Raw genomic sequence first — 20,375 nt, 5'->3', positions numbered from 1 at the left:
AACTTTGGAACCACAAGGACTATTCACCCGGCCAAACTGAGCAATCGGGGGAGAAGGGCCTTGGTCAGGGAGGTGACCAAGAACCCGATGGTCACTCTGACATAGATCCAGTGTTCCTCTGTGGAGATGGGAGAACCTTCTGGAAGGTCAACTATATCTACAACACTCCACCAATCAGGCCTTTATGGTAGAGTGGGACGGAAGCCACTCCTCAGTAAAAGCCACATGACAGCCCGCTTGGAGTTTGCCAAAAGGGTTGTTTTCTCTGGTGCTCTGGTCTGATGAAACCAAGATTTAACTCTTTGGCCTGAATGTCAAGTGTCACATCTGGAGGAAACCAGGCACCGCTCATCACCCGGCCAGTATCATACCTATGGTGAAGCATGGTGGTGGCAGCATCATGCTGTGGGGATGTTTTTCAGTGGCAGGAACTGGGAGACTAATAAGGATTGAGGGAAAGATGAACGGAGCAAAGTACAAAGAGATCCTTGATGAAAACCTGCTCCAGAGCATTCTAGTCCTCAGACTGGGGCGGAGGTTCACCTTCCAACAGGACAACGACCCTAGGCACACAGCCAAGACAATGCAGGAGTGGCTTTGTGACAAGTCTGTGAATGTCCTTGAGTGGCCGAGCCAGCGCCCGGACTTGAACCCGATCGAACATCTCTGGAGGGACCAGAAAATAGCTGTGCATTAACGCTCCCCATCCAACCCAACAGAGCTTGAGAGGATCTGCAGAAAAGAATGGGAGAAATTACCCAAATACAGGTGTGCCAATCTTGTAGCATCATACCCAAGAAGACTTGAGGCTGTAATCGCTGCCAAAGGTGCCTCAACAAAGTACTGAGTAAAGGGTCTGAATACTTATGTATATATGATATTTCAGTTATTTATTTTTAATTACTTTGCAAACATTTCTAAACACCTGTTTTCACTTTTTTATTATGGGGTATTGTGTGTAGATTGATAATAAAAAAAATGAATTTAATCCATTTTAGAATAAGGCTGTAACGTAACAAAATGTGGAAAAAGTGAAGGGGTCTGAATACTTTCTGAATGCACTGTATGTATGCGAACAAAGACAGAAGCATGACTATTTCATTGTTTGCTTTTCATTGAAATCTGCAACTAGAAATAATATTTCTTATCCATACTAATAATCATGGAACTGCCATATGATCTTTCTATTTAGGTGACACTACAAATGTTGAGTTTGCCTCTTGGTTAAGTGATATTTCAGTTTCCATACCATGAACACTTTAAGGACTCTTAGAATGTGAGATCCTGTTACTATGGGGATGATACATGATATATACAACTTCCCTATCCTGGATGGTACTAGTGTTTCAATCTGTTCAATCTAAATTTCAGTTCGATAATAGCTGCTCCACTGCCTATACAGTATTTTTGTTATTCTAGTCACTTCTAATTGAGACCAATACTTTAAGTCCAGACAGCTCAATACATGACCTTCTATTTGGAATATGTTAGACTGAAGAAGGGTTTCGGCCCGAAACGTTACCTATTTCCTTCGCTCCATAGATGCTGCTGCACCCGCTGAGATTCTCCAGCATTTTTGTGTACCTCCCATCATTTATTTATTTGCCTCTGTACTCCACAATTTGAGATTTGTAATAGAAAAAAAATCACATGGGTTTAAAGTGCACATTGTCAGATTTTAATAAAGACAATTTTTATGCATTTTGCTTTCACTGTTAATCCTGGCCAAATTGGAGAGGCTAGGACTTTAAAATGGGGTAAAAGCTTCAGCGCTGCTGGGCGATTTGGTCAATTTGGAATTGCTCTCTGCAGAACTGGGACAAGCTGCTGGTGCCAGTTTGTCTGGAGCCTAGATACAAGCTGCAGGAAAATAATAAGTACATCTGCAGACCCTGTCAATTAGGTGCAAAATGCATATAATGGATTGGATGACTGCAAACCAGACATACACCTTGAAAATAATTGTAAATAATGTTGCAGAGTTCTACTTTGCCGAGTGTTGATCGGATGAGGTATTGAGCCTTGTCTGGGTTTCTTGCAGATTAGGGTAAATGTTGCTATGAGAAATCTTCCTTGAGAACCCTGTTTGAATACAATATATTAGCTGCTGTATTATTAAGTTGTGGAAATGTCTGTTATGTATGGGGTTAATCGATATCTGTAATTGGATTATAAAGAGATCACCCCCATGTGGTTCAGCCCCTCAATGTCCCGGGACCTATAAAAGTCCGCTGCCATGAGGTCCAGCGTCAATCTTCTGGGAGAGCGCTTAGGACTGTGTGACCTTCTGGAGTGTCTCTGTTTGAGCGAGGCCTAGAGGGCTTGATCAGGCAGATACGAGGATCAAACCCACTGTGGTTAGGTACAGTGGTGGGAACTGTAATAGTGCTTTGTTAAAATAAAGATTAGTTGATCAAGTGCTTGATTCAGTGGTTTTTGACTGAAACCATACTGGGGGGGAAACTTAGACCAAGCTATTTACATCACCATGTAGAAATTACAGCGATGTTTATACATAGTCCCCCCATTTCAGGGCACCATAATGTTTGGGACACAGCAATGTAATGTAAATGAAAATAGTCATGTTTAGTATTTTGTTGCATATCCTTTGCATGCAATGACTGCTTGATGTCTGTGATTCACCAGTTGCTGGGTGTCTTCTCTGATGATGCTCTGCCATGCCTGTATTGCAGCAATCGTTAGGTTATGCTTGTTTTGGGGCTAGTCCCCTTCAGTTTGCTCTTAAGCATATAAAAGGCATGCTCAATTGGGTTCAGATCGGGTGATTGACTTGGCCACTCAAGAATTGACCATTTTGTAGCTTTGAAAAACTTTGTTGCTTTAGCAGTATGTTTGGGATCATTATCTTGCTCTAGAATGTTCCACTGGCCAATGAGTTTTGAGGCATTTGTTTGAACTTGAGCAGATAGGATGTGTCCATACACTTCAGAATTCATTATGCTCATCAGCAGTTGTATCATCAATGAAGAGAAGTGAGCCAGTTCCTTCTGCAGCCATACATGCCCAGGCCATAACACCCCCACCACCGTGTTTCACAGGTGAGGTGGTACGCTTTAGATCTTGAGCAGTTCCTTCTCTCCTCCATACTTTGCTCTTGCCATCACTCTGATATAGGTTAATCTTCATCTCATCTGTCCACAAGACTTTTTTTCCAGAACTGTGGTTGCTCTTTTAAGTACTTCTTGGCAAACTGTAACCTGGCCATCATATTTTTGCGGCTAACTAGTGGTTTACATCTTGCAGTGTAGCCTCTGTATTTCTGTTCATGAAGTCTTCAGCGGACAATGGTTATTGACAAATCCACACCTGACTCCTGAGGAGTGTTTCTGATCTATCGGACAGGTGTTTGGGGATTTTTCTTTATTATAGAGAGAATTCTTCTGTTATCAGCTGTGGAGGTCATCCTTGGCCTGCCAGTCCCTTTGCGATTAGTAAACTCACCAGTGCTCTCTTTCTTCTTAATGATGTTCCAAACAGTTGATTTTGGGAAGCCTATGGTTTGGCTGATGTCTCTAACAGTTTTATTCTGGTTTCTCAGTCTCATAATGGCTTCTTTGACTTTCATTGGCACAACTTTGATCCTCATGCTGATAAACAGCAATAAAAGTTTCCAAATGTGATAGAAAGACTAGGTGCTGAGAGCTCTCTTGCATCAAGGAGGCAATTAAACACACCTGAGCAATTACAAACACCCGTGAAGCCATGTGTCCCAAACATTATGGTGCCCTGAAATGGGGGGACGATGTATAAACATAGCTTTAATTTCTACTTGGTGAAACCAAAATGTATAAAAATGGTCTTTATTAAAATCTGACAATGTGCACTTTAACCACATGTAATTTTTTTTCTATTACAAATCTCAAATTGTGGAGTACAGAGGCAAATAAATAAATGATGGGCATTTGTCCCAAACATTATGGAAGGCACTGTACCATCTTGCAACATTCTTGTCAACGTGTCTTTGTAACACGACCAACTATTTTTACACATAAGAGAAGATTGTTTGCAGGCACTCTGGATCTGCAAGGTTCAGTAGACAGCCAGAATATGCTCTAACCTACCTGATTTTCTAATGTTCCCTGCACAGGGATATCCAATGCATTTGAGCACAGACACTGGGCTAACTTTAACAACTATCCTTTTTCATTATGTTGCGATGCTCCAATTTGGCCACATGTGGTCAAACTTGAAAAACAATTTATTGCTTGAAGTTTTATTGGGTAGTCCTATGAACTAAAGGGATGTTAGAAATTATTTTCCAGTAAAATTCATAGGTCTAGAAATTCTTCAGCATCAAGGAAAGTGTATAAAATGCAAGGTGGCTAATAGATATTTTTTTGTGGGCTCAGTGTTGCAAACTTCCACTGGGTGGGAGGCACAGAACATCACATGCAATAGATCAGATGGAGGAAAACATAAGGCATAGGACTGGGTCGTGGGACATGGGGAAAGGGGCAGAACCCTGAAGAGGTGCAGTTGGTGGAGGGAAGGGCGGAGCATTCACAGGAAGCCTGTGTGTTGGAGCCTTGAGAGTCAGGTTATGTTACAGCAAAGGGTATATGATTGGCTGCTGTGCTGATTGAGCCATAATGGATTTTGGAAAGGGCATTGGGGGATCAGATGCAGGTTGAGGGTGGATGAGGGTTGCGATTTAGTTAGGAAGTTTGGAGTTGGGGGTCATCAGGGGAATTCCCTAGGTAGGATAAACATTTATTTTAATTGAAGTGGATCTATCCAAACGTTTAGTTCTTTGGAGCTAAAGGAATCGAGGGATATGGAGAAAAAGCAGTAACAGGGTAAAAAATCATTAAGATGATCTGCCATGATAATATTGAATGGCAGTGCTGGCTCAAAGGGCCGAGTGGCCTACTCCTGCACCTATTTTTCTATGTTTCTGCGTTTCTAAGATACACAATCTTGTTGCTTCATTTGTGGCCTGTAGCTTGCTCAGTCAGGCCCTTTCATTGCCTCCAAAGCTGGCCTTGCATCTGCTATGGGGGCTCACTTCCCCACAGACCATCCTTCTCCATCTGCAGGTCATGTATGCACCAAATGATAATCATGGAAATGGTGTCAGATGCCAGCATGTAGATCTTGCCATATCTATTATAGATCTTACTCTGAACAGCATTCCGGGAGAAAACTTGCAAACTTTGTTGACTGCGTTGTAAGGTGTTTAGCTTTTTAAAGAGATTTTATCCCGCAGCATATGCATACATTACAGTGTGTGACAGAATTTCTAGCTCATATTCTTCTTCATCAAATTGTGTTTATTTTCTTGGTTGGAACTGTTTGCAATGTCAACTAAATTTTGTATCTTCGTTAGTTTTGCATGCAGTGTAGGTCCATCTGCCTCATTACAACATCCCTTCAGAGTGAAGAAGGGTCTCGACCCAAAACGTCATCCATTTAATCTAATGTAGACAAAAAAATGCTGGAGAAACTCAGCGGGTGAGGCAGCATTTATGGACAGAAGGATCCATATCCTTCTATCCTTCTCTCCATAAATGCTGCCTCACCCGCTGAGTTTCTCCAGCAATTTTTGTCTACCTTCGATTGTTGCAGCATCTGCAGTTCTTTCTTCAACATCCATTCCATCTATCCAGGGAAGCTCCCTGTCCCGCTGAGTAATTCCAGCATTTTGTGTCTATCTTCGGTGTAAACAACCATCTGCAGTTCCTTTCAACACATCCCTACAGTTTATGATTGCCTTCAATAGAATTTACAGGCCAATGCTGCACCAATTTTACTTCAGAGTCACGTGAGTGACTATGTGAAGAACCCGTCCAGCACGCATGCGTGGCATGAGTGTTCACGCAGTGCAACAGTGACGAAAGGGAGCACGGGCGCTCCCGCTACAAGCTTGAAGGAATGGGCGTTAGGTAAGTACTTACCCACAGGTTCAAAACTCACAACTTTGCTCCTCTTTGTGCACCAGGGGAAACTGGAGCAAAGCAGCACAGAGGGAAACGGCCCCCGTTCGACTCCAGGGAAGGAGCGTTCCGTCAGTGGAGGGGGCGAGAGGCGGCACCTGGACCGCACACGCTGCGGTCGACAGTCGGGGTACTGAGCCGATGCCCAGTCCACTAAGAGCTGTATGACCAACAGCAGCAGACTGGAGGGAAATTAAAAAACAAGGAGACAAGGAGACTCACCGCCCGAGAACGGCAGAAACGCCGCCCGAAAACGGCAGGCAGCCTCTAGAGCAAAGTCAGCGACCAAACCTCGCACTGGAGACAGACACGGAAGATGGAACCGGCACTTCAAACTACCGGCCGAGAGCGAGTAAGGGTCTGTGTTCCAAGCCTAGAGAAAGGTCATGGAGTAAAAACTCCAGCGAGACTTGCCCCGGGAGCTGGGGCAAGCTCGCCAAGGGAGCATAACACTCCCGCTCCAGTGCACTAACAGCACTGGCCATCTCCCTCATCAGAGGAGATCGATGGCGACCAGGGCTGGGCTGGTCAAGAAGAGGGGTCACTGGCTGAACAACATCGGGAGTATGCTTGAGGTACAGGATCAGGAAGAGCTGCTGGGTGTGAGATACCGCTACGTGGCTACACCACGAGCGAGATGGCCTTTTCAGTCTAAACTGACGGCCAGCTTACTACCTGTCTTTCCAAAAAACCTCTCCAAGACAGGTAGTCATGAGGCGTTGGATTTTATCATGCCTCCCCAAAATTGCATTTACTCAAAGTGCCTACCATTATTGGGGGTACATTGAGCAGGGCATTTAAAAACCCAAATATTTTAAATTGCATTTGATACCCCTGACGTCGGCTATCATTTTCGCATGCTCATTCCAGAAGGGCAGGGTAGTATGGCAAAACACCTGACCCTACTGTTCAACACAGTATGCGGCCGCAACCTCTGGAAGGAAGTCATAAAACCTGCCCTCAACCTAAAAAATTCACAGGGCTGTGAGAATGCCGACCTCACAACCACAGATCCTGCTATCTGGTAAATTTACCAAATCGAGTCTAAAAATTGGACGAAAATATCCAAGATATTCGGCATCATGAGGGCAGGGCCTGGAATGAGCAAACCACACAAAACCAGACAGCAGTACCTCCACGCGTCCACCAGTAGGCGTCTACTTAATGGTACTGGTGAAAGCTCGGGGCCCGCATGCCAGCCCCCGTAAGCCTTTTCAGGCCAGGATCCAGAGCGGGCCCCACGGAAAATGCGCCACCCCCCAACAACACCATCCCGACAGACAAGGAACCAGAAACCGAAGAAATGAGCACACCACTAAACAACAGTGAAGGCAGATGAGTATGGTTCCTACCATCACATAAAAGGTGAAGGGTTTGTACTAACAGGGGGGGGGAAATCACACCTGGGTTTGGAAGCATGAAGAACTATCATACTTGGTAGTTATATACCAAGTATTCAAGGATAAAAATGGAATTAAGAAACTTGCCACCAGTTCAGCATGCACCCCAAAGGGGTTTACCCTCCCACTAAAAAAGAACATGAGGGACTAGCTAACTGGAGAAGATATACAAAGGGGTCATAAAGAAGTCTAATACCAAAAAACCTAAGTACCAAAAAACCCCAAGATGGTGAATGTCGCACCATCATTGACTTAACCACTTGAATATTTTCACCAGGTATACACACTTTATGGAAACTTGTAACTGCTAACCGTGGATTTCCTAGGATACTTTATGGTAGACATCGACTTAAAAGATGCATACTATTCAGTACCCATTCATAAAAGATCTTCGGAGATACCACAATTTACCTGGATGGGGTAACTATGGCAGTATAAATTATTGACAATGGCTAAATATGAGCCAAAACTGTTTTCCAAGATATTCAAACCAGCCCTGACACTATTAAGGATGTCATGGCATGTCTCTATGATATTAACGACAGACAAAACCATGGAAATGGCTAAATCAGCAGCATTAGTTACTAAAACTTATTTAGCCTGGGCTCTGTCATACAATCCAGATAAATCTACGTTGACACCATCCACAACTATGGACTATCTGGTATTCAATTAACTCTATCCACTTGTCTATAACATTGCCAAAAGGAGAATCAGGGTATGGCACAACCTGTAACAATTAATGGTAACAATCAACCAACCATTCAACAAAGTGGCAAGAGTAATTGGGAATTAGTAGCAGCATTACCAGCTACTTAACTTGAACCTTTCATTAGAGCTAAGGTGCTAGTGTTTAAACAAAATAATCCATACCCAGAACAGGTGGTAAATGGACTAATCTGGAGTCGTCATCACTACAGACACTGGGCATAAAAACCTAGTTGGAAATATTGAGTACGTTCTATGGGTAAAAGCATATTGTTCAGTAGTGCACAATTTTGCATGTTCGTTTATAAATTAACAACATCACAGTGGTGGCATATACCAAACCACTTGGGCGGAATAAAATTGATATCATGTGACAATTTATTTAACAATTGGTAACCGTATGTCGTCAAACATATTTGACCATCAGCAACTTACCTACCAGGTGAGCTAAATACTGTAAACAGACATATTAAACCAAAGTATTTGCTGAAATTACAAAGCAATATGGAACACCAGATATCGATTTCCTTGTATTCCAATTGAATCACCACGTACCGATGTACGTCGCATGAAACCAGACCTTGAGGCAGCGGCAATGGATACATTCCTGCTGAACTGGGGGGGGGGGGGGGAATCTAATCTCTATGTTCTCCCCTTTTCTACCTCATCAGTCAGGTACTACGGCCTCATCAGTCGGCTACTACGCAAAATACAGATGGACTGCTTCAGGTATTTTGATAGTACCCGACTAACCTACACAGTCATGGTTCCCAGTGGTCCTCGACATGGTCATTAAAACCCTAATGATTTTTCCCAGTAGCCCAGACTTATCAACTCACCCAGTATCAGGCATAAGCCACCCGTGCGACGATAAATTAAACTACTGGGTTGCAGATTTGAAAAGACCACTGCTGGGCCTGGGTTGCAGAATTGGAAAGACCTGGATTTGTCAGACAGCACTATCGACACGATGACAGCATCCCATCGCATATCCACAAGGGAACATACTTGGCGAACATCAAGAAGTGGGAAGATACTGTTCAAATACAGGAACTACATATTCAACTACAACAAAACCTGTACTGGAGTTCCTGGCAGGTCTTCACCACAATGAAGGACTCAGCTACTGCGCCATCAATACAGCCAGAAGTGCTCTGTCAGCCTACTTAACTCAGGCACCAGGACAACAGGCCATAGGGCACCACCCACTGGTGATCAAACTCAGGAGAGGCATATTCAACTCTAATCCCCCAGACCTAGGTACACCCAAATCTGGGATGTCAGTGTGGTCCTGACGTACCTTAGGGGATGGTCACCAGCCAGGTCCCTCACCCTGGAACAGCCTACCCTGAAGACGGCCATGCTGATGGCCTTGTCTCAGCACAAAGAGTCCAGTTCCTCCATCTACTACGATTGGACAATATGGTTATAACACCAGACCGTGTCACATTTCCCATTCAGGGGCTGGTCAAACAGAGCAGACCAGGAACATCTGGTCCAGTCATGGAATTCCGGACACACCCACCTGAACCATGGTTATGTGTCATGACCCACTTATTGAAATACATCGACACAATAAGAAATCCCCGAGGAAGAGAAAAAGCCTTATGGGTCAGACACAAGAAACCTCATGGTCGGGTGATGAGCCAAACTATCTCAAGTGGCTCAAGCAGGTACTAGGAGTTGCTGGAGTAAATACTAACGTGTATAAATCTTACTCCACCAGGGCAGCATCCACATCGGTGACTAAGAGGATGGACGTGCCTATGGACCACATCCTGGCTACAGCGGGGTGGTCTAGGGAGTATACGTTCCAAACTTTTTATAACAAGCCGCTGGCAGAACCTGTATCGTTTGCAGAAAAAGTATTAGAATCTGCAAATATATAATTTAAGACCGGGGGAGCATTTTGGTCTTGTTATTGTTAATAACACCATTATTGTTTTACAAACAGATTCATGGTTGATTACGATAACATACTTCCTCCCTCGAATGACTTCGGCAGCAAATGAAGTATGAACTGTTACACGGTTCGAAATCACAGAGCTTTAAAATCTTCACGTAGTCACTCACGTGACTCCGAAGTAAAATAGTAAGATTAAACGAGAACTTACCAGTTCGAAGTTTGATCTGTATTTTATGAGGAGTTACGATGAGGGATTACGTGCCCTCCGCTCCCACCCTCAATTATAGAGATCGACTGGTATTTAAATTCTCCTTTTCTTTACTATGTTTATTTCAATTATTGTGTCTTCTGTGATTCCACACCGCTGCTTTGAAGTATGTCGCGCATGCGTGCTGGATGGGTTTTTCACGTAATCCCTCATCGTAATTCCTCATAAAATACAGATCAAACTTCGAACTGGCAAGTTCTCGTTTAATCTTACTATTGAACACTACAATTGTCCTTCTTAAAATAGAGATCAAACGTGCTTCATTAACTACTACAGAGCATGTTGAGCTTGTGATTAATATAAAATCTTTTTTTCTCTTGACCATCATTTCAGGTAAAATGTAAATTCTTATAATTATTAATTAGGAATTGGCTCAATGGCTCTGCTGGTAGAGCTGTTGTCTCACAGCACCAGAGACCTGTGTTTGATCCTGACCTTGGATGCTGTCTGTGTGGACTCTGCACGTTCTCTCTGTGACCGTATGGGTTTGCTTTGGGTGCTCCAATTTCCTCCCATATCCCAAAGAGATGTAGGTTTGTAGGTTAATTGTACTCTATAAATTGTCCCTCATGTATAAGGAGGAGATAACAAAGTGGGATAACATGGGATAACATGGACCTCGTGTGAATGGGTTATCAATGGTTGGTGTGGATTTGAAGGGCCTGTTTCCATGCTACATCTCTAAAATAAACTAACTTGCTTGCGTCCCTTTTCTTTTATAAAGCTTACTTGCCACAATTTTGTTCGACCTGGAGAAAGTCTGTAATACTCATTCCCACATGTACAATAATTTTGAGCTTCGCTGTTAATATTTGTTTGTCCAAAAATTAACCAACATTTTCTTCCATCAGGTTTGGTCAGATTGCAAGGAGGTGGAAATGCTGGCGAAGGCAGAGTTGAAGTGTATGTGAACGGAGTATGGGGAATGATCTGCAACAGGAAATGGGACGATCGGGATGCTTCAGTTGTTTGTCGGCATCTTGGACATGGGTAGGTTGGGAAGGTTGGAATTTTTGCACTTAGAATTCTTATCCCAGAGAGCTGCAAAATGTCCTTGCTGCCTCAACTGAGGCTGTCTTTCTGTACTTATTTTAAGGTTTTGGTTGAGCTCAATGGTGCTTTTCTTGTTATTGACAATAACAAATATTTTCAGTTATCAAAGAAAAATATTTGGCATTACATTTTGGTTTCTATAATAAATCGCAATGAAATTAGTTATGAAAATAATTATAGCCACACATTTAAAGTGACCCCATTTTATTATTGCACTTTTTTTCTTCCTGTCTGTTGGTCATAAGTGATGGGAGCAGAAATGTATAAATATTATAAGGTCATAAGTGATAGGAGCAGATTTAGGACATTCAGCCCATCAAGTCTACTCTGCCATTCAAATCATGGCAGATCTATCTCACCCTCTTAACCCCATTCTCCTGCCTTCTCCCCATAACCCCTGACACCTGTACTAATCAAGAATCTTTCTCTGCCTTAAAAATATCCATTGACTTGGCCTCCACAGCATTCTGTGGCAAATTCCACAGATTCACCATCCTCTGACTAAAGAAATTCCTCCTCATCTTCCAAAAGGAACGTCCTTTAATTTTGAGTCCTAGACTCTCCCACTAGTGGAAACATCCTATCCACATCCACTCTATCCAAGCCTTTCACTATTTGATAAGTTTCAATGAGGTCTCCCGTCATCCTTCTAAACTCCAGCGAGTACAGGCCCACTGCTGTCAAACGCTCATCATATGTTAACCTACTTGTGAAGGACTGTGGTTACTGTGGTATTGGGGGTGACGTCGGTTTGACAATGACCACACCGACACTCTCAGTAGGGTGAACTCACATGAGATGGTTTATGTACAGTGACGGACAATAGAGATGAAAGTACACAAAAATTCTGGAGAAACTCAGCGGGTGCAGCAGCATCTATGGAGCGAAGGCAATGGGCAACGTTTCGGGCCGAAATCCTTCTTTAGATAGAGATGAAAGGTCTGGATCTATGTGTGATGTCTTCCCACATCATCAGAGTGTATGTGAGGGGGTACTGCCAATCTTGGACTTGTACCGGCAGCACAGTCCTGGCCTCGAAGTATCTCAGGCTTGTCCCTGCAGTTCAGTCTTTCCTCGAGAGGAGGTGGTGGTGCCACTGTGCCGCCTAGCACTTCCACCAGCACTTTATGTTTTGCTAACGTCAGAAGAATGTCTGATGACAAAATGCCAAAGCAGTTAATTAATGGAGAGCTGAGTGAGCAACCAATTACAGTATGTGATGGACAGAAAATAAAAATTCAAGGAGTCTTTTAGAACATCCCTAAATAGTTATAACATTGATACATGCCACGTGGATCATCAAGCATTGGATCATCCGCCTTGGTGTACATGCATTAAAAGTGCTGCACGTTCATCTGAGAATGAAAAAATGGAAACAAAGAGGAAAGTAAATCTTAAAAATCAAGAATCACTGAGGCCTCAGCATCTCTACTCCTCGGTCACCTGTGTTAAGGGAACTTTCGAGTCCAGACTGGTCTCATCAACGATCTCCATACACATCGCAACACTATAGTGTAGGAAGGAACTGCAGATGCTGGTTTACACTGAAGATAGACAAAATGCTGGAGTAACTCAGCGGGACAGGCAGCATGACTGGAGAAAAGGAATAACGTCACCAATTCCTTCTCTCCAGAGATGCTGCCTGCCTCGCAATGAAATAGACTGGTTATCATGGTCTTACTGGAGAATGAATGATGAACAACAATTTTCACGAGGGAAGTGCAAAGTGAGAAATCCCATTGACAGTGTGCAAGATGAGACATTAACATTTAGGAGTTTCCATCCATTATTTCTGAATGCATTGGGAAAGGAGAAAAACTGCAGGGTTCTATGGCCTGGAAAAAGGGACACCATTTCATTTATCTTGCCAGTGGGTTTGGGGAATTTTATGAAGCCAACTTCAGTAGTATCTCCAATGCTGACCTTAGGTAGTACAAGTTTCAGAAGTGTACAGGAAGGTGGGAAATCATTAATATCTGGTGGGGTGGGAGATTGCAACCTTCACGTGGTCCACCCTTCTTCCACTAATACAATCAAACTGACGTGCACAAACAATTAGATCAAATAGAACAAGTTGACCTACAACTTTAGGCTGTGCACACCATACACAAGAAGAAGTAGAAGATTAATATCTGGTAGCTTATGAGTTTTGGTTTGAGGGTTGAATCTTCAAGCACTCTATTCTTCCTATGTACAAAGTTTATGCTGTTGCAAAGGAAGTGCCAGTGAAAATCCTCACCGATGCCTTCACTCCAGAACTAAAAACTTGAGAAATAATTGAGAGAAAAAGAGAACAATTTAATCGATGCAATGATTTGAAAGTCACTCAAAAGAAGAACGTGACTATTGGAAATTATTAAAAATCCAAACCGATTAAACTCCAAATAAAAATAAAATTCACCAGTACTCTTTTCCCAGCATGGTTTAGTATATCTTTCAAGGGTCAGCTTGCATCAGAAATGTTGTCTATTAACCATTATAATCAGGCTAGTAGCTCCTCCACATTGATAGTGATCCAATAATGCACACCCCTCTGCCAATAGCTCTGTTCTGCTACTTTCAACATGGAACAAAGTGCTATTCCAATAGCTTGTTATCTCTTTGAGGCAAAGAGTCTGGCTGCCTGGTTACTTAATGCAAGCAACTCCTAGCCATTGCATTTGGGATGGGATCACTGAGGAGCATGAAGAGAAGCAGAAATCTACCTCAAGGAATCCTGCACTCTGCATGCTTCTGTTTCTCACCTTTGCGACACTCATAAGATGACATAAAAGGACACAAGGTGCTGGAATAACGCAGCAGTAAGGCAGTATATCTGGAGAACATAAGTAGACAATGTTTTGGATTGGGACCTTTCTTCAAACTAATGCTACCTGATTGGCTGAGTTACCCCAGCACTTTGTGTCTTTTGTGTAAGCCAGCATCTGCAGCTCCTCATGTCTTGTCTTCATAAGGGGACAAATTCTTCCTCCTTCAGAAGGCTTGATCGTGTCTCAAGTATAGAGTAGAGTGATTGGTCCAATACCTTATATTGGATCAGTTTGTAAATCAGCCTATTTCTGATATAGCGCCTTGCAACTCCATCCCCTACAAAGCCAAGTGAACCCATGACATACCTGGGCCATGCTATGACTTGGCACACTTGGGAATGTTGCACAAAGGTTTAGAGAGTAAAACAGATTGTGATTTACATGTAAATATAGAATATCCTAATTAGGACAAGCTGAGAGTATGCACATATCTAATTAGATTATGCTGCGTGAAAGGTTGTTCACATGTTTGTAATTTTGTCATTTTTCATTGTATTCAGTGTAAGTGGCAAAGCTGGCCAGACCCTCCTTTCTGGATTGCCATTGGCTCCTGTACACTGGAGCAACGTCCAGTGCCGAGGTGATGAACACAGTTTATTTGAGTGTGCGAGGGAGACCAGGCAGCGTGGCAGCTCTCTCCACAAACGGGCAGCTGTGGTTACTTGTTACTCTTCCAAAGGTATTGATGCATCACAGCTCATTCAATGTTCTGTTCCAATAAAATCTCAGAGAAATACTTTGCATGCTCTACTATCCCAAAATTGAAAATATATTTGCAATATACATTAATGATTTAGATTAAGGGATTAAAAGTAACCTTAGCAAATTTGCAGATGACACAAAGCTAGGTGGCAGTGTGAACCATGAGAAGGATGCTATGAGGATGCAGGGTGACTTGGACAGGTTGGGTGAGTGGGCAGATGCATGACAGATGCAGTTTAATGTGGATAAATGTGAGGTTATCCACTTTGGTTGTAAAAACTGGAAGGCAGAATACTCTCTAAATGGAGTCAAGTTTGAAAAAGGGGAAGTACAATGGGATCTGGGGATCCTTGTTCATCAGTCAATGAAAGTAAGCATGCAGGTACAGCAGGCACTGACGAATGCAAATGGCATGTTGGCGTTCATAACAAGAGGAGTTGAGTAAAGGAGCAAAGAGGTCCTTCTACAGTTGTACAGGGCACTAGTGAGACCACTCCTGGAGTATTGTGTGCAGTTCTGGTCTCCCAATTTGAGGAAGGACGTTCTTGCTATTGAGGGAGTGCAGCGTAGGTTCACCAGGTTAATTCCTGGGATGGCGGGACTGTCATATGTTGATAGAATGGAGCAGCTGGGCTTGTATACTTTGTAATTTAGGATGAGAGATGATCTTATTGAAACATATAAGATTATTAAGGGTTTGGACACGCTAGAGGCAGGAAACAATTCATGTTGGGGGAGTCCAGAACCAGGGGCCACATTTTAAGAATAAGGGGTAAGCCATTTAGAACGGATATGAGGAAAAACTTTTTCACACAGTGTTGAGAGTCTGTGGAATTCTCTGCCTCAGAGGGCGGTGGAGACTGGTTCTCTGGATGCTTTCAAGAGAGCTAGACAGTGCTGTTAAAGATAGCGGAGTCAGGGGATATGGGGAGAAGGCAGGAACGGGGTACTGATTGTGGATGATCAGCCATGATCACATTGAATGGCGGTGCTGGCTCGAGGGGCCGAATGGCCTACTCCTGCACCTATTGTCTATTGTCTATGGTCTAAAACTTTGTAAAAACAATCCAATTGTTCAAGATCGTGGGTGTGGACGGTGCTGGGAATTAGAAAACATCCAATCAAATTACTGAGCGTTGTTCTCCAGAACAGTACGAGGCAGCTTTGCGAACCCAGTTTACAATTTAATTTTAATTTAGCTTTCATAACCGACAGCAGCAGTGCTGGCCAATTTGTGTTGTTTTGTTTACTTGTAAAAAAAAAATGTTATCAAATCATTGAAAAATTTAATGAAAAATCTTTGGAAAAACTAAGCTTTCCTACAGTTTGGTTATGGCCCACAGTGGAGTAATTAATTAATTTACTTACTATTGACAGTTGCACCATGTTAAAGTAGCTTGTATCAATTTGCCTGCTTGTGGGGATAAATCTTATTGACAAAAATTGCTCTCTATTTATAAATGATTTTTTAATTTTTTAATTTTTATTAGAAGCAGTACAAAAGTATAAACCGCAGCATATGACATAATACATTTAATGTACAGCTTCAATTTTAATTTTAGCAAAGATGAAATAGAAAAAGAGAGAAAGAGCAAGAAAGAAAGAAAATGAAAGAGAAAGTGAATGTGTAAGAATAGAACCCCTAAACTACCAAATGAGTATAGTCGAAGAGTGAGTAAGTAAAAGAAAATAGGGAAAACATAAAGAAATAAAAAGACAAAAAAGGAAAAAAAAAGTGTTGATATACAGTACCTGCTTCAATTCTCCCCCCACTCATCACCCAGTCCGTAAATCGGTTTAATTCCGAAGTTGTGTTGCACCATAATATCCTTGTAATGAATCAATGAATGGAATCCATGTCTTTGAAAATTGCTCTGATCTTCCTGCTATGACAAGTCACATATTTTCAAGATGTAGCATCTCAGACATGTTTGTAAACCACATTTTAAGAGTAGGGGCAGATGTAATTTTCCAAAATTTAAGTATATATATATATATACATTTCACATCTGTCTTTGGAAATTTTTAGGCCTAATTCCTCTTCCCATTCTCTTCTAATTGCATCTGGCGATGGAATTTCTATATTTATAAGGGTATTATACAAGTATGATGTTAGATTGTTTGACGCTGAGTTTCTATTCATACCTTCGTCTAATATATCTGGCAGCAGAGTTTGATAATCATGGGTATATGTTTTCAAATAATCTCGAATTTGAAGATATCTAAAATATTGATTATCTTTCAGATTGTATTTCAACTGTAATTTCTGAAATGACAGGAGATTTCCCATCTCGTACAGATCTCCAAGTTTTTTAATTCCTAGTCTTTCCCAATAAGTAAACATTTTATCTATAATAGATGGTTTAAACGACGGGTATTAGCTATTGGTGAAAGAAGAGATAAATTTCTTAGTTTAAAAGTTGATTTTACTTGTCTCCAGTTTCGTAAAGTGCTGTGAATAATCGGATTTTTTTATCATATAGTGTGTTCTTCAACTTTGTTGGGGAGAGAAGAATTGCGCCTATATTAAAAGGCGAGCAATCCTCTCTCTCCATTATTATTAACCAGTCTACCTGTTGGCATGCGTTATCCAGCCAATAAATTACATTTTTAATATTTGTTGCCCAATAATAGTATAAGAAATTGGGGAGCGCCAATCCACCCATTTCATTGGGTTTACATAGATGTCGTTTATGAATTCTAATATCCAGATAAAGTTTGTAATCCGGGAATCAAGATTAAAAAAAAAAAAATGTAGGTAGGTATATCGGTAATGATTGAAATAAATAGAGAATTTGCGGAAGGAAAATCATTTTTATGGCATTTATTCTGCCTTTTAGATATATGTTTTCCAAAATTGAATAAGAGCGTTTAATTTAGTGACTAAAGGCGGCAAGTTTGCATTGAATAAAGAAGTATATTTTCTGGTTACCTGAACACCCAGATATTTAAATTTTTCTGTAGCGATTCTGAAAGGAAATTTTAAAAGGTGTATCGACTCTTGAGGTTTTATTGCCATAATTTCACTTTTATTCCAGTTTATTCTATATCCTGAGAATGAACCAAATTCCTCTATAAGATTTAATATATTTGGAATACTAACTTGGGAATTGGTGATATATAATAATACAATACAATACAAAATTTATTACATGTCATTTGAACCTCAGTGAGGCTCAAACGAAACTCCGTTTCCACAGCCATACAAATAAAGACAATTCCTATAAGAAATACAAACAATTCAATTTACACAAACATCCATCACAGTGAATCTCCTCCTCACTGTGATGGAAGGCAAAGTCTTTTCTCTCCCCTGCACCATTTCTCTCCCGATGTCGAAGCCTCAGGTGGGCGATGGTAAGTCCCACGGCCATTTTAGGCCGCGCCGGGCGATGTACGGCCCCGCTCCAGGCCCAAAAGTCACAAAGTTGGAGCCTCCGGTGGGCACTGGAATGCCCCACGGCCGTTAAAGCCGAGCTGGGCGATGTACGGCCCCGCTCCGGGTCATTCCAACCCCGCGACTCGGGCGGGAGAAGTTGCATTGCGGGAGCTCCGAAAAGCGGTCTCCACCCGGACCCGCGAGCTCCCGATGTCCCAGTCCACCGGTCTGCAGCTGGAGCCTCCGAGCTCCGGAGTCGGGCCGCAGCAGCGAGCCACCACCGCTCCCCACGCTCCAAGGCCGGCCAGCCCCACGATGGTGAGTCCGCAGCTCTGCGATTGGAGCCCCCAGGTCGTTCCGGCTGGAGGCCGCTCCACGGTGCTAGGCCCCAACGACAATGGAGACCCGACAGGGTAAAGGTCGGGTCTCCCGTGCAGGGAATAGATTTTTTTAAATCTCCCCCCCACCCCCCCCGCCCCCCACGCATACACAGTTAAAAACAGTATTAAAAAACATGAACAACTACATTTAACTAGACAAAAAAAAAAGACAGACAGGCTGTAGGGGCCGCTGCAACAGTGAGTCACGCCGCGCCGCATACATCATCTGCATATAATGATATTTTATTATTGGAGTGTTTAGTATTATAGCCATGGCTGTTCGGATGTACTCTTATACTTTCCACTAAGGGTTCAATCACAAGGGCAAATAACAGGGGTGATAATACACATCCCTGTCTATTGCCCCTGGATAGCTGAAATTTCGGAGAAAGTATATGGTTGGTCAGTATTCTGGCAGTTGGCCTATCATTTAGTAATTTATAAATGATAACAGAGTACTTTTACCAATGCATTTTTTGGCTTAACTTTAGGATCTATATTTGTTCCAATCCGACTGGTTGGTGGTAGCTCTAAATATGAAGGCCGTGTGGAAGTCTATCGTTCTGGGCAATGGGGAACTGTGTGCGATGACCACTGGGATGAGGCAGATGCTGAAGTTGTCTGCAGGCAGTTGGGCATAAGGTTGGTGTGATTTCACTGCTGTAGTTTAATTATAATTAAATGTGTAAGGAGGATGAAGTTCAAAGTCACTGATCCACTTGACATTAATACGGTGATTTACATTTACGATTAACTTGGAAGTACCTGAACCAGCTGGTGAAAGGCAATAATGGTACCTGATCCATAAAATGTTTATTGCGTGTAGATATGTTCTGTACGCAGTATGGTATTAACATGGTACTAGCTGAGTTGTTTTTTTTTTTTACATTTTCATGGGATGAGTATGATGATGGCAAGGCCTGCATTTTATAAACACCCTGAAGTGCCCTCAAGAAAGTAGTGATAGCTTTCTTGTATTGCTGCAATTTTGTTGTTGAAGGAAATGCCAAGTAGTTTAATAAGGAGGTTCAGAAATTTGAGTAATGAGGAAGGATCTGCTTCCAAGACACAAAATAAATTGTAATGTATAATTCCTATATTAACCTATGTATTGTACAATTTCCTTGTCATGTGGAGACATGAGGAACTGCAGATGCTGAAATCTGGAGCCAAAAGCAAATTGCTGGTGGAACTAAGCGGATCAGGCAACATTCATCCCTGCCAATTGTTCTTTCCAACATATTTTAATTTTATTAATAGTCCAAAAGATATATAATTGATTTATTTATGAAATTCATTGTGTGACATGTTTCTATCTTTGAGCATGAAATTAATCTTCTTCTCAAATTAATTCAATGGACAGATTATATAATAGGCTGTTGCCTTTGGGTCCACCACCATTAATCATTAACATTAACCCTTGATGATCCAATTTTGAACATATCAGAAAGCAGCAGGGGTCTCAACTAGTTGGCTCAATAGGATTCTGTGACATTTGCAACCCACAAGAAGTAATTTTCTAATGAGAAAAGGCTGTGTGAAAGATGTTGAGACCTGTTTTATGTGGCCAAGAAGGTTTTCAGAACATTGGCTTTTGCCAATCAGAGTATTGAGCACAGAAGATGAACACAAAAAGCTGGAGTAACTCAGCGGGACAAGCAGCATCTCTGGAGAGAAGGAATGGGTGATGTCTCAGGTTGAGACCCTTCCGACCTATTTTATTTCTGGGTTTTTGTGGTTGTAAAATACATTTTTATTTTATTTTATTTATTTACTCTTATTTCCTGGAAGGAAATAATGATAAACTGTAACAAA

The 20,375-nt window shown here is 42.0% G+C and overlaps 1 protein-coding gene across 1 annotated transcript in view; it reads left to right on the top strand.

Moving 5' to 3' along the window:
* The window catches only part of prss12 (serine protease 12), a 130,300-nt gene that overhangs the window by 15,364 nt on the left and 94,561 nt on the right, over window positions 1-20,375 (top strand). The window contains 3 exon segments of the mRNA XM_033023467.1: window positions 11,088-11,226; window positions 14,600-14,778; window positions 19,052-19,202. Coding sequence (XP_032879358.1) covers window positions 11,088-11,226; window positions 14,600-14,778; window positions 19,052-19,202 — 469 coding nt within the window.

Source organism: Amblyraja radiata, chromosome 1, assembly GCF_010909765.2.
Source record: "Amblyraja radiata isolate CabotCenter1 chromosome 1, sAmbRad1.1.pri, whole genome shotgun sequence".
In the NCBI taxonomy this organism is placed as follows: Eukaryota; Metazoa; Chordata; class Chondrichthyes; order Rajiformes; family Rajidae; genus Amblyraja; species Amblyraja radiata.
Note: the sequence above shows the minus strand (reverse complement) of the source record. Positions and strands in the feature narration are given on the sequence as shown.